The sequence below is a fragment of the Sinocyclocheilus anshuiensis genome, unplaced genomic scaffold, assembly GCF_001515605.1.
Source record: "Sinocyclocheilus anshuiensis isolate Anshui unplaced genomic scaffold, SAMN03320099.WGS_v1.1 scaffold1433, whole genome shotgun sequence".
Classification (NCBI taxonomy): Eukaryota; Metazoa; Chordata; class Actinopteri; order Cypriniformes; family Cyprinidae; genus Sinocyclocheilus; species Sinocyclocheilus anshuiensis.
In genome coordinates, this window is record NW_015549681.1 from 72,767 (window position 1) to 87,082 (window position 14,316).

Sequence of the window (14,316 nt, forward strand, 5' to 3'; positions counted from 1 at the left end):
TAGAACAGCGCTGAAAAAAGTATCAGATATCACGTGACAAAGACTGTAGGCGCCGTTTCAACAGCGGATTTGACTACAATAATTACATATTGTTTGACATTGTATTAAAATACATTTAACTCTTTCCTCGCCATTGATGAGTTATCTCGTCTTTTACAAGAAAACACTTCCCCGTCAAATACAAGTTTTTACGGCTTTCCGTGTTTTCACTGTTATAGACTCGGGGGCGCTAGTACGCATCTTCTGAACGAGTACAAAACCTCCCGAACAAAAACACACGTGAACAGGACGGAGAAACTAGCGATCTCTTATGTAAACAGATGCATATGAAAAATAATGCGATGAACAGCAATAGACAGCAAATAAATGAAAACTGTAAAATGTTGATCCAGGAAGTGATGTCTGTGCAAGCTTTGGAGGTGTTGATGGAAGCAATTTACTGTATTTATGCTTTGATAATCGTACTGAATATTATCCAGATGTAGTTTTTAAAGGGTTCATATGATGTGATTTCAATTTTTCCTTTCTCTTTGGAGTGTTACAAGCTCTTGGTGCATAAAGAAGATCTGTAAAGTTGCAAAGACTAAAGTCTCAAATCCAAAGAGATATTCTTTATAAAAGTTAAGAGTCAGCCACGCCCTCCTAAAACGGCTCATTCTAACACGCCCCCACCTGTCTACATCATTATGTGGGAAGATTTGCATAACGCCACCCAAATGTTCACGCGAAGAAAGAAGGCGTAACTTTTATTCTGGCTGTAGTATTGTTGCTGCCGCCATGTTATTTTTTATGAAACCTACCTATATTCAAGTGTTGATAAAAATAGAATGCTTTAAGCTAGAATAATTTTGTTTAAAAGTAGAGGCTCTGATCTTTATTTTGGTGTATTGCATATTCAAATATTCATACAGCAAAATATACTGGAGGCCATCAAATTTGAGTGAAAATCATCAAAATCGCTGGCGGTGGCTGGCAACTTTTTTCAAAAATTCTGGCGGGGAAAGAGTTAATGATATTAGCTACTTTTGAAGAGCTAGAGAAAGAAGCTGAAGATGGAGTGACAAGAGGTGAAGCAGAACGCAATCAGGAATGCAATATTAATCAGTTCTCTCTCTCTGTTTACAGGTCGTGGTGCTCCTAAAGGTAAGACCGGGAGTCGCGGAGGTCGTCAGAGGAACCGTGGCAGCGGGCAGCCCAACATGCCAAGCAGCCAGGCCAGTCAGGACCTGGTGTCCCAGCCCTTCTCTCAGGGTCCACTGACCCAGGGCTACATCACCATGAGCCAGCCTTCACAGATGAGCCAGCCTGGACTGTCCCAGCCTGAGCTCTCACAGGTGCACATGCTCACGTTTGTGTGGGATGTTCCCACTTTTAGGAGCGCTATAAGCCTCTCGAGTCTGTGTTAAAGTGACCTTGTTTTGTTAATTCTGTAGTTTTAAATTTTGTGTTTGGTCTTTTGTGTGAAACAGGATAGCTACCTGGGTGATGAGTTCAAATCCCAGATGGATGTTGCACTTTCCCAGGATTCCACCTACCAGGGCGAACGGGCATATCAGCACGGAGTGACTGGACTCTCACAGTACTAGAGTGTAAGACGACACGCATCTTAAAAGACCACACATACACTACCGTTCAAATTTTTGGAGTCAGTAAGACTTCTTGAAAGAATGTAATCTTTACGCATTAAATTGGTCAAAAGTGACAGTGAAGACATTTATGATGTTACAAAAGATTCTATTTCAAATAAATGCTGTTCTTTTGAACTTTCTATTCATCTGTGAATCCTGAAAAATAAAATGTATCACAGTTTCCACAAAAATATTGTGCAGCACAACATTGATAATAATCAGAAATGTTTCTTGAGCAGCAAATCTGCATATTAGAATGATTTCTGAAGGATCATGTGACGCAGAAGACTGGAGTAATGATGCTGAAAATTCAGCTTTGATCACAGAAATAAATTACATTTTAAATTATATTCACATAGAAAGTTATTTTAAATTGTAAAAATAGTTCACAATATTACTGTTTTTACTGTATTTTTGGTCAAATAAATGCAGCCTTGGTGAGCAGAAGAGACTTCTTTCAAAAACATTTAAAAAATCTTATCAATGCTAAACTTTTTTTGAACAGTAGTGTACATTAATTTACTCATCTGGTTAGTGTAATTGATGCCTAATACGGCCTAGAAACCCAAAATGCGTCCTTGAGTTTCACCTGTGCCATTTCTTTTTTTTTTGTATACACACACGAATCACTAAAACTTAAACTAAAACTAATAAATAAAAATGAATAAATACTACATAGACATGAGCAAAATACAAATAAGTAAAATGATTAAAATAATATTTAATTAAAAATAAGTTAAAACGATAATAAAAATGAAAGAAAAACAATGAAATTACTAAAATGAACTAAAATTAAATTAAAAACAAAATATAAAAATTAAATTATATTAAATGAATAATAAATTAAAACAATAATACAAATGAAAGAAAAACAAAACAAAATGACTAAAACCTGAACTAAAATTAAATTGAAAACGCAAGTTTTAAAAATAAAATCTAAAAAACGATCTCTGTCCTCTTCTCCGTGGAGCCCATTTTTAAAACCTGATGCTTATTTGTTCATTTTAAAAACAGTAGCTAATTATGTTTACAGTAACAGCTTTGTGTGTGTGTGTGTTTGTTTTTTTTTGTTTTTTCAGTTCCAATTTGCTTTTTTTTCCTTAGCTATTTATGAATGGATAAACACCTCATGTGTGTAAGTCCCCCATTGCTAACGCTGTCGATTTTCTCTGTCTGTGTTCGCAGGTTGTTGGAACAGGAGCTAGGCCTGTGCTGAGCTTAGTTCATCAGCATTTTAAATATGGGTAAATATAAAAAAAGAACAAACATGGATGCCCGTTTACCACTGTTACAACTGAAGCACCATGGTGTGAGAGCAACAGGAGAGAATCAAACCAATCACAGGAGGAAGTAAAGCTGGACAGGACGAAAGAGAACGTGTGAGTGGCGGACTACATCCACCATTCGTTGAGGACGGGGAGGAGAGGGGAGACGCAGTGTTAGGAGGAGACCAAACACGAGATCTTCGATCTGCAACTCCGCAACGTGGAGGAGGCTCCTGGAGCGCAGGGGCCCTTCCCGGCCTCCTCTCTCTCTCGCCTGGCTGCTGATGTCAGCCTCAGGCCTTGCCCTGCCAACAGAGACGGAGCCAAGATGAAGTTCTCTTAAAACTACCTGCAAAAACCACGCTTGCTCTGTCGTTCGTCTCCACGAGCTGAGAGAGGGGGTGACGTATTTCAAGTAATTATAAACGCTTTCCAAGCAGCTGAATTTCGGGAAAATAAGAGTTCCCCTCAAAGTTGACATCTGACATTCAGGTTCTACCACCGCACATCGTTGAGAGAACGGACGCCTGTGGCAAGAGTTTTCGCGGTTTGTTTCATTCGCTTCGGAGCGCCTCTCGTCTCCAACCAAGGTGCTAGGACACTCTGAAGGACGATTCAACTTTGAGGAAAGTTTTCCGCCTTAAGTCCGGGAGGGTAGAGGTGCCGTAACAAATGGAGGGCCCGTCGCATCTCGTCTGCTCTCCGCTAGGTGATTAGGGGTAGAAATGGCTTTGGGATGTTTCTTTTTCCTTTTAAATGTTTTGTCCCTTGCCGAAGGGACTGACGGATCTATCCTTTCTTACTTTCCTCTTTGTTTTAAAATGGTTTTTGTTCGACTAGAATAAAAGCAGTCAAGTAGAACCGCTCGATTTAGCTTGCTTGATTTAGATGTGGCTTAAAAATCAATCCAAATCACCGTGATCTGTGGGTCAGGAATGTCGTCAAAATCGGGTGAAACTTGTTCATCTGGGTCTGTTCGATGTAACATGTCAATTACGGCAAACTCCTCCCACTGCTATTCTGTCCAATCAGGTGAAACTTGATCATCTGAATCTTTTCGATTTGGTACGAGACAAATGTGTCAATCACAGTAGACCCCTCCCACTGCTATTCTGTCCAATCAGGACGCAGTCATATTGTTGTGCCCGAATCGCTTTAGTTGCGCCTCAGAGAAAGCAGAAGGATGAAGCACAGACAGGTGAGATTCTCGCTGTTTTTGTGTCTGACCGTAAGAGGCTCTCGTCTTACGCTCTTGCGTTATGATGTCAGTGAGAGCGGGCGGTTTTTTACGCCGCCAACAGGTGTGTGTGTGTGTTTGTGTGTTTCCAGAATGCCCTCCTTCATTATTATTTGTGTTGTGGTAGATTGTAGTTTTGCATTTCCCCCATTCTAGTTGCTTTTCCCCCCTCTTCTTAGTAGCTTATATTTTTATTTGTATACAGTCTGACGTGAAGTTCTCGTAACCTCTCTCAGTGTGGAATTTGCTCAAGTTTATTTGGTTTCGACGGACCCATTCAGAATTTTACGGCAGCTTTTAACATCTGTTCCGACCGATTCCAGTCGCCTCAACTTTGTACTTTTACTTTGGAGTGTTTATACCTTGATGTTACTCCATACTCACAGCCCTTTTGACTGTTTGATATTACCCAAGTACCACCACTCGCATTTTATAGCATCGAGCACAGATTCGGTTCAAGTTCACATCCTTTGCTTTCTCTTTTTTTTCTTTGCCCACAAGACAATCATGATTCGTTCATAACCAAGGTCGCAAAAATGTTGGCGTGACTGATATTCAGACTTTTCCATGTTAACCTCTCATTTTAGAATTAACTCATTCTCTGAAAATCCTTGAAACAGTTTAGTTTTCACATTTCATACTTCAACTGTAAATATCAATGCTCGGATTTGATATGACATCAGCCAAATTGTTGCCAATGACAATGAGATGCTAACATCCACAACAAGGCCAAGGTGATCCACAGCCATGCATTCTGGTTATTATCGAGTATGAAGAGACTAGGTAATTCTGAGGTTCTGCTGCGTAAGTTGCATCAAATTTGAATGAAATGTACAATACATTTATATGCTTTAACTTGCAATGAAGAGGAACATTGGAAAAACATCAGGATATGAAGTATAATTCAGGATTTTGTTTTGTGGAAAAAGTTTTCACCCCCACAATATGTACTTCTTGTAACGTTATGAATAAATGTTGATTTCTTTCATCCGATGCAGTTCTCAGTTCTTCATTGTCTTGTGTATGCTCTATAATGAAGCTTAAATATTGAATATGCATGCCCGTTTCTGCCACAGAATAAAAAAAAAATAATAAAATTGCAACTTTTTATCTTGCAATTCTGACTTTTTTTTTTTGGTCAGAATTGCAAGAAAAAAGTCAAAATTTTAAGTTTACATATCGCAGTTGTGACTTTTTTTTCCTCTGGATTCTGATTTATATATAGAAAATCAGGGTTTTTTTTACACAGAATTTAATTTTTTTTTATGTAATTGTGGCTTTTTATCTCACTTTTATTTATTTTATATTTTTATTTTGGCAATTCTGAGTTTCTATCTTGCCAGAATTGAAAGGAAAAAAAATCTGAATTGAAATAAAAAGTCACAATTACCTATTATTTTTATCTTGTGGAAACAAGCTTCCATTGTGTATTTAAACTGTTCTATCCTGGATTACAGTAAGGAGGCACACTTCTGGTGTTTACTTTTTCACAAACTGATTTCTGTGGTCTCAATTTAGTTGAAGTGAAAATGAGAAACGGTTTTGCTCAATGCAAATTGCATAAGTCTGTCAGATTTGAGACTTTTGTTATTAATGATGTGTACTAGCCTTAATAAGGAAGGAATGTTAAATCCCATAATTACAGTAAGATCATACTTGCTCTAAAGCTGTCTTTCCCCCGAAAGTAACATTCATTTGTATTAACTGCAGAAACTCCCTGCTGTAATGTGTCATTCTCTGTAGTGACAGAGCAGATCTGATGTGGCGTTTTCATCAATCAACATTAAACCTACTGTGCTATTCATTGAGCTTTTTTCTAAGTTCACACAAGGTCAGACTTAATTACTGGACATTGAAAATGAATTTGACTTCACTGACAAGCTCTTAATCCATGTTACTTGCTGTTACACCTAATGAAAGGTCCAAATATACATACACTGAACAAAATTATAAACGCAACACTTTTGTTTTTGCCCCCATTTTTCATGAGCTGAACTCAAAGATCTAAGACTTTTTCTATGTACACAAAAGGCCTATTTCTCTCAAATATTGTTCACAAATCTTGTCTAAATCTGTGTTAGTGAGCACTTCTCCTTTGCCGAGATAATCCATCCACCTCACAGGTGTGGCAAAAATGGGGGCAAAAACAAGTGTTGCGTTTATAATTTTGCTCCGTGTATATATACACACACACAATAAATATATGCATGTAAAAATGTAGAATCCAGAATGTAGAAGTCATGAAAAAGTTAATTGGACATTGTTAGAAAAAAATGTGTGTGTGTGTTTCTAACAGTGGCCATATTTTTTAGGCTACTTTTTCATGAATATGACATTCTGTATTCATTTTTACATGCATGTATTTATTTTTTTAACAGTGGCCACATCTTTCAACATATGTGACCAAAATAATATATAAATCATAATATGTCCCAAAAAAACCATGGTAACGCCATTGTTTTACTGCATTTTGTAAGCGAGGAAGGTTTGAGGCGTCTCATTAGGGTTACATCAGCACAAATGTCTCTCTCTCATCACTAGAGGGCGAGAGGCGCCGCAATGATGCTGCAGCTCCGATTCTGTCCGCCGGGCGGCGCCCGCGAGTCTCTTAAAAAAACCCGCCAGCGGCAGCGCTCGAGCACAGAGCGGCGGGAGGCGCGGGACATCAAAGCTAAACTGGTTACAAAGTAACAGTCACGGCTCGTCATTAAAGTCGCTGCGGGAAGCATTCGAACGCGGAGCGTCACAGCCGGCGGCCTTTCCCGCGAATCCGCGTGCTTGCTGAACTACAACCAAAGACAGACACGCCGGGAAAAGAGGAACTGACCGCGCGCTCGGTCATCACGTCCAGTTTCTGCTGCTGCTGCTGCTGTTGCATTCGCGTGCTGCCATGCACATATATGCCGCATAGAAAGACTCCAGACACGGATTACACCCTACAGGCTGCGAACAGTTGCTCCAGAAAAGGAACAAGAGTTTGACACCCTGTGTGTTTAAAACGACATGGGGTAAGAGTTACTGCTCTGTCATAGTCTCATTTATAGGAACTTAACAGACTTTAACTGAGCGAAACTGAAGCCAGAAGAACTTGCCAGAGCACTTTTAGTCACTGCAGCTATGTTAGATTAAAGACTTCACATGTTATTAACTGTTTATATGTCTCAAAGCAAAGATGTATTTATTTAGGACAGTTCTACGTTAGGAAACAGTGGAGATAGTCATTGTATATTTGTGGATTTGACACAGTATGACATGCTATGATGCATCTAAACAACATTCTTTAATTGTGTGAAATATTAGCATTATACATGCAGTTTTTTCAGCTCGTATAAAAAAAAGTGACCTGCGAGAAATCTTAAAGGTGATTGAACTGCAAGGTGACCAGAAACACACACTTTGCATTTGAACTTATATTTAACATTTAAATCTTGTACATGATACTAAATTTCTTAATTATTTGTATTTATCTTTATTTAATTAAATAAGAATAAATGCATAAATACATTTGATTAAATAAAAGCAATTAATATTTAAATGTAATAATTATTTGCATTATTTTTATTTAGTTATAGATGTTTAGGTTTTGTTTAATCAGATTATTTCATGATCAAGAAGACAAATAAAACTATTAATTAAAAAAGTCTACATTTTTTGTTAAGATATTATAATGCATTATTTATTATTAAGATTGTTTGCATCCTTTAAATGGACTGGAATGAGTCCACTAACTTCATCCACGACCTTGACCCAAATATGTCATTCATTTTCTCAATATTTTCAATGTATATATGAACTATATCTGTTCGGGTGGGTTTATGTTTAATTGTTTTCTTTCTCTCATTTCTAATGGCAGAAAAAGACCCTCATCTGCCCAGTAAGAAGAATGTTTCCGTTGCACAGAGAGAGGTAAGTCATGATATAATGTCTTTATCAGATCCTGAGACCCTCGTTCAAAGTGTTGTTTTTTTGAAGGAATAAACCAATATCTAGGCTAGATCCGATTAATTGATCCATTTTTAAAATAACTGCAACAATCATTTTTACGGAATCTCCCAGCAGCCCTTATTTTTAATTAATTTTATTATTATTATTATTATTTTGCATTGTTGCAAAGTAAATATAGTGTAAATGAATTTTAATATTGTAGACTTTTATAATATATATGTCATTTTGTGTATGTCTCATTATTCATCATTAAGAATGTGTATATTAAAACTAAAACAAAAAAATAAACCTTTCTGTACTTAAAATAAAAATACACATAAAATAAAATAAAATATTAAAAAAACTTTAAACTGATTTAATTTCAGCAACATTTCTCATTTTCATTTAGTTTGACTTGATTTACTAAAATAACTCAAACTGAAATAAAAACTGTATAGGAATAAACAAAAACTAATAAAATGAAAGCCGAAAATAAAAAAAATAAATACAAATTCAAAATATAATAAAAACTAAAATAGCATGTCAGTGATACTAAAATAACACTGATGCACTTCAAGCCAAGTCTTCTTTATTTTTATAGAGCATTATATAATGCAGATTGTTGTAAAGCAGCACATAGAGAAATGCAATTAAATGCAAAAATCACTTTGTAAAATGGACAAAGCACCTGTTTTTCATGGAATGACCCATTTATCCTACTCTTAGTGGGACATATTATGCAGGAATTATGACTGCATAGATAAAGGGAGATTTCTTCTCGTACTGTATTAATCTCTTGGAGAAATGACACCGAACATGAAAAAGGTCATGGGATGTTGTTTATGAAACAGCCAGTATTGTGTTTTTTTAGTTGCACTGACGACTGTACAATGTATGTTCTGCAGTGTCTCAAGTGTCCATCTCAGTTTGCTGGATGCTTTATGGATGATCATAAAGCTGTTTTGACCTTCAGGAAACCTGTAACGGGTTAAATCAGTAGAGTAGTGATTCTGCAGTTAATTAGTTCAGCGGCGGTAAGGTGTGATGCTGTCGGGTCAGAACACGCCTGGCCTAATTTCTTCTTTCTAGCTGGATTGTCCTTCAAACGATCCCACTTTATTTTAAAGGAACAGTTCACCCAAAAATGAACATTTGATGAAAATGCACTCTCCCTCAGGCCATCCAAGATTAGGATGAGTTTGTTTCTTCATCAGATTTGGAGAAATTCATTAAGACATTTTTTATTTTAAGTTTAAACTGTTGCTTTCAGCTAAAATAAGAGTCCATAATCCATAATATCCATTATCCAGTGAAAAATTGGTCTTGTCTGAATCAGGAGAGAAATCTGCACGGATCAAGCAGCATTTACAACAGTCCAAAACAGCTCTAAACAAATATACGGCTGGATTTTGATGTGAGAGACAACAGGAGATGCACTTTTTCACTGGAGGAAGCGTTATTATGGAAACAAATCCATCATTAAGACATTTTTTATTTTAAGTTTAAACTGTTGCTTTCAGCTAAAATAAGAGTCCATAATCCATAATATCCATTATCCAGTGAAAAATTGGTCTTGTCTGAATCAGGAGAGAAATCTGCACGGATCAAGCACCGTTTACAACAGTCCAAAACAGCTCTAAACAAATATACGGCTGGATTTTGATGTGAGAGACAAAAGGAGATGGAATTTTTCACTGGAGGAAGCGTTATTATGGATTATGGACTCGTATTTTAGCCAGAAGCGAAGGTTTAAAGATGTCTTGATGGATTTGTTTCATACAAACAGATGTTAACTGATGGACTGGAGTGGTGTGGATTAATTGTGGAATGTTGTGATGTTTTTATCAGTTGTTTGGACTCTCATTCTGACGGCACCCATTCACTGCAGAGCATCCATTGCTGAGACAGTGTAATTTCTCCAAATCTGTTTCCATTAAGAAACAAACTCATCTACATCTTGGTTGGCCTGAAAGTGAGGACATTTCACTATTCCTTTAATTTTCAGTACATGAAATCATATCTCCATGTTTGGTGAGCACAGGAAAGATTATATGTTGATTTAGTGTCTTTCTGTATATCCTACGTATAGAATAAAGATGCAGCATGAGGTTAATTTCTCGGTAACAATTCCTAGTAATTGCCTCATTGCATAAACGAATCTGGAAAAAGGCAATTAGAGCTGAAATGCAAATGGACAGCTTGAGGGTTCAGTGATCTCTAAATACACACACACACACACACACACACACTCCAGTGTAGAATATAACAGTGAACAGCTAATGGTCTCTTGGCCGTTGGAGTTGTGTTTAGAGACTTTACTTCTGGTTAACACACATTTATTTTTCTAGTCCGCTGCATTGCTGCGAGGTTAAAATGAAATTACATGTAGAACCCATTTGATTGCCATTATGTGATGTATTTCCAGGTGAATCAAAATATTTAATGATTCTATCCATCAGGAATTGATGTGATGGTGAAATGTGTGTTTATACAGTTTAGGGTTGGTTATATTGGTTATTTGTTTGTTTTTGAAAGAAGTATCTTCTGCTCACCAAGGCTGCAGTTATTTGTTCAAAAATACAGTAAAAACCGTAATATTGTGAAATATTATTTCCATTTAAAATAACTGTTTTCTCTGAGAATATCTGTTAAACTGTAATTTATTTCTGTGATGTGCAGCTGTATTTTCAGCATCATTACTCAAGTCTTCAGTGTCACATGATCTTCAGAAATCATTCTAATATGCTGATCTGCTGCTCAAGAAACATTTCTGATTATTATCCATGTTGAAAACAGTTGTGCTGCTCAATATTTTTGTGGAAACTGTGATACATTTTATTTTTCAGGATTCTTTGATGAATAGAAAGCTCAAAAGAACAGCATTTATTTGAAATGGAAATCTTTTGCAACTTTATAAATGACTTTACTGTCACTTTTGAGCAATTTAATGCATCCTTAATGAATAAAAGTATTACATTATTAAAAAATGTTACTGACCCCAAACTTTTGAACAGTAGCATAGTGTATAACAGTAATGCTCAAGATTCATTAGCACACATTATTCTACAGGAAAATATAGTTGTATGATTGATAATATGAGCAGAAATGTGTCAGAAACTCTGTCTGCAACACGTTTGTCGACACGTTGCAAACTGCATTGACGGATTGCAAATGAATGTCTGAGACGTGTGTGTGGTCGCTCTGGTGTTTAGCTGGGGTTGATCTGGTGCTCGGTGCAGTTGGTTTCCTGCTGAAAGTCATTAACGGCGGTCGATCTCTCACACTGGATAGTTTACAGGCCCTCGGCTCGTTACTGGGTGCCTCGCAATCAGCTCGGGGTGAGAAATTGACAGATGAAGGAGCTGTGCTTATCACAGAGGCCCGATGTCGGGATCTGTGGTGTGTGAAGCCAGGAGACTTACCCCATGGAATTCTGGGAATTCAGGCCAGGCTATAAGAAGAGAAGTGGCGTCTGTAAGACCAGGAGGAGAAAGTGATCTGAACACCTCGAGCTGCTGATCGGAGTGTGTGTGTGATGTGTGTGGTGTGCAGTGTTGGGAAGGTTACTTTGGAAATGTAATAGGTTACAGATTACAAGTTATTTAAAATGTAATAGTAGTGTAACTTTTTCAATTACTTTATTAAAGTAATGTAACTGATTACTTTTGATTACTTTTTGATTACTTTTCAAAGAGTGAGTGAGTGAGTGAGTGAGTGAGTGAGTGAGTGAGTGAGTGAGTGAGTGAGTGAGTGAGTGAGTGAGTGAGTGAGTGAGTGAGTGAGTGAGTGAGTGAGTGAGTGTGTGTGAGTGAGTGTGTGTGTGTGTGTGTGTGTTTTATGGGTTGAGAGATCTGCAGGCATGCAGAAGGGTTAGACAGATACTTGAGTGATCTTGCTAAAATTCATCAGCCTCTGTCTTTAATATTTAGATTTTCTCTGAAATGCAGTCATTTTCAGACAGTACTTTTTTTTTTTGTTCAACCATTGTTGCCGAGTGGATTCACATTTACATTTATGAATTTATCAGATGCTTTTATTCAAAATGACTTACAAAACAGGAACAAATGCAATTTGTTAGAGCAGCAATATTCATAATATACAGTGGCAGGTTCATTAGACAACAAGATTATACGATTTTAATTAAGATTCAAAACTTGGTTTGTAACTGATTGGCAAACCAGACAATATTTAAGTATAATACTATTTAATGATAAAAAAAATAAACATTTACTGAACCTACTTCACTATAATTTGAAAACATAAAGTTTGCATTATTTATTGAGAAGATTGTCAGTACTTGTGTTTATTATTGGACAAGTTGATTTTAGTTGTTGAACTGTGAAGTATCTTAAAATCATCACTTTTTAAAACATTACTGTTCAAAAGTTTGGGGTCAGTAAGATCTTTGAAAGGATTTAATATTTTTATTAATCAAGGATGCATTAAATTGATCAAAAATCACAGTAAACTCATTAATAATGTTACAAAAGATATTATCTATTTCAAATAAATGCTGTTCTTTTGAACTTTCTATTCATCTGTGAATCCTGGAAAATAAAATACATCACAGTTTCCACAAAAATATTGTGCAGCACAACTGTTTTCAACATTGATAATAATCAGAAATGTTTCTCGAGCAGCAAATCAGCATATTAGAATGATTTCTGAAGATCATGTGACACTGAAGACTGGAGTAATGATGCTGAAAATTCAGCTGCGCATCACAGAAATAAATTACAGTTTAACATATTCTCACAGAAAACAGTTATTTTAAATTGTAATAATATTTCACAATTTTTACTGCTTATATTGTATTTTAATCAAGTAAATGCAGCCTTGGTGAGCAGAAGAGACTTCTTTCAAGAACGTTAAATAATCTTACTGACCCCAATCTTTTGAATAGTTTATATATTTCATTTAAAAAAACAAAAAACAACAACAACAACAACATTATTTTGGTGAATTTAAATGGTTAAATATAGTTTTTCCAGTGACTGATGGTGATTTCTATATCTAGAGAGCAGGGTGGCCAATATATGTGATTAAATACAGTTTAATAGCAAATGTGTTGAACAAAGAAATATTGCATTTATTTTACACCATTATTGCGCAATAAATCCCTAAAAAAAAGTATCTGAAAAGAGAAAGTGTGCTTGATCTATTGGTAGCTGCTGGTATTGACACAGTAAGTGTGCAGAATAATGCTCATCTCAAAATAGCCAGATATATTGCACTGTTTTATTTTCCTTCATTCAAAGACCCGTGACGTGCAGAGCTCTTTGACAGACGTGTTAGTCTGTAGGAGCTCATGGTTTAAATCTCAATCTGAGTTTAGAGCTGAATGGAGCGGTTCATGCTGACTTCATTCCTCACACCTGCTCTCAGCATGTATATCATCTACTATCAGAAAAACACCATTCACTCGTGTGATATGCTGAAGGGAGAATAATGAAAGCTTTCCTCAAATGAGGTCCAAGAGTAATATTTCAACTTTTACTGTGGTCACACAAACCTCAAACGGTGCTTTTAGACATTGTTCATGTCACTATTCATTCAGATGACGACTCAGTGGGCAAAAACGTCAGCAAACATTAGATTTATGCAGTGGTGGACAGTAACGGAGTAGTTTTAATTCGTTACTGTACTTAAGTACATTTTTCAAGTATCTGTACTTTACTGGAGTAGTTTTATTTTGAGTAACTTTTACTTTTACCTCACTACATTCCAAAGCATAAGATCGTACTTTTTACTTCACTACATTTCATTTCATAAAACATATCGTTACTCCTTATAATATTGATTTGTGTACTTCGTCCACCACTGGATTTATGAGCCACGGATGCAACATCTTATAATGTGACCGACAGACACGATACGGGCAGTGATGGTCATATCCGTGGTCATCTCTGGAAAGAGCAACATAGGAAGAGGATCATCTTTCCACTCTTCCTGCTCGTGATGCATTGCATTAAGATTATTACATTTTATATTTCTGAAATCCAATCCTTCCAGATCCTCTTCCTTATATTATCGTATTATTTCACACAATGATCTGTGCATGTATCCATCTGCTATATATTACATATTGGTTAATTCGTGTTTTTTTCTTTATTCTTTTATGTTTTTTTTTTTTTTTAATTTCTTAATTTTTTGTAATGCTGTCCATCTTGACCAGGACTCCCTGGTGATATTGTATTTTATATGTATGTATGTGTGTGTGTGTGTGTGTGTGTATGTGTATATATATATATATATGTGTATA

The 14,316-nt window shown here is 36.3% G+C and overlaps 2 protein-coding genes across 3 annotated transcripts in view; both read left to right on the top strand.

Annotated features, from left to right (window-relative positions):
• The window catches only part of LOC107660376 (regulator of nonsense transcripts 1), a 25,102-nt gene extending 19,981 nt beyond the window's left edge, over window positions 1-5,121 (top strand). For both annotated transcript variants that reach the window (XM_016449644.1, XM_016449645.1), the window contains exons 22-24: window positions 1,126-1,334; window positions 1,470-1,589; window positions 2,814-5,121. In XM_016449644.1, coding sequence (XP_016305130.1) covers window positions 1,126-1,334; window positions 1,470-1,586 — 326 coding nt within the window. In that variant the 3' untranslated portion in view covers window positions 1,587-1,589; window positions 2,814-5,121. The remainder of the gene's footprint in view (window positions 1-1,125; window positions 1,335-1,469; window positions 1,590-2,813) is intronic.
• A 1,655-nt stretch (window positions 5,122-6,776) lies between these two features.
• LOC107660377 (homer protein homolog 3-like) overlaps window positions 6,777-14,316 on the top strand; it is a 28,226-nt gene continuing 20,686 nt past the window's right edge. The window contains exons 1-2 of the mRNA XM_016449647.1: window positions 6,777-7,138; window positions 7,984-8,036. Coding sequence (XP_016305133.1) covers window positions 8,014-8,036 — 23 coding nt within the window. The 5' untranslated portion in view covers window positions 6,777-7,138; window positions 7,984-8,013. The remainder of the gene's footprint in view (window positions 7,139-7,983; window positions 8,037-14,316) is intronic.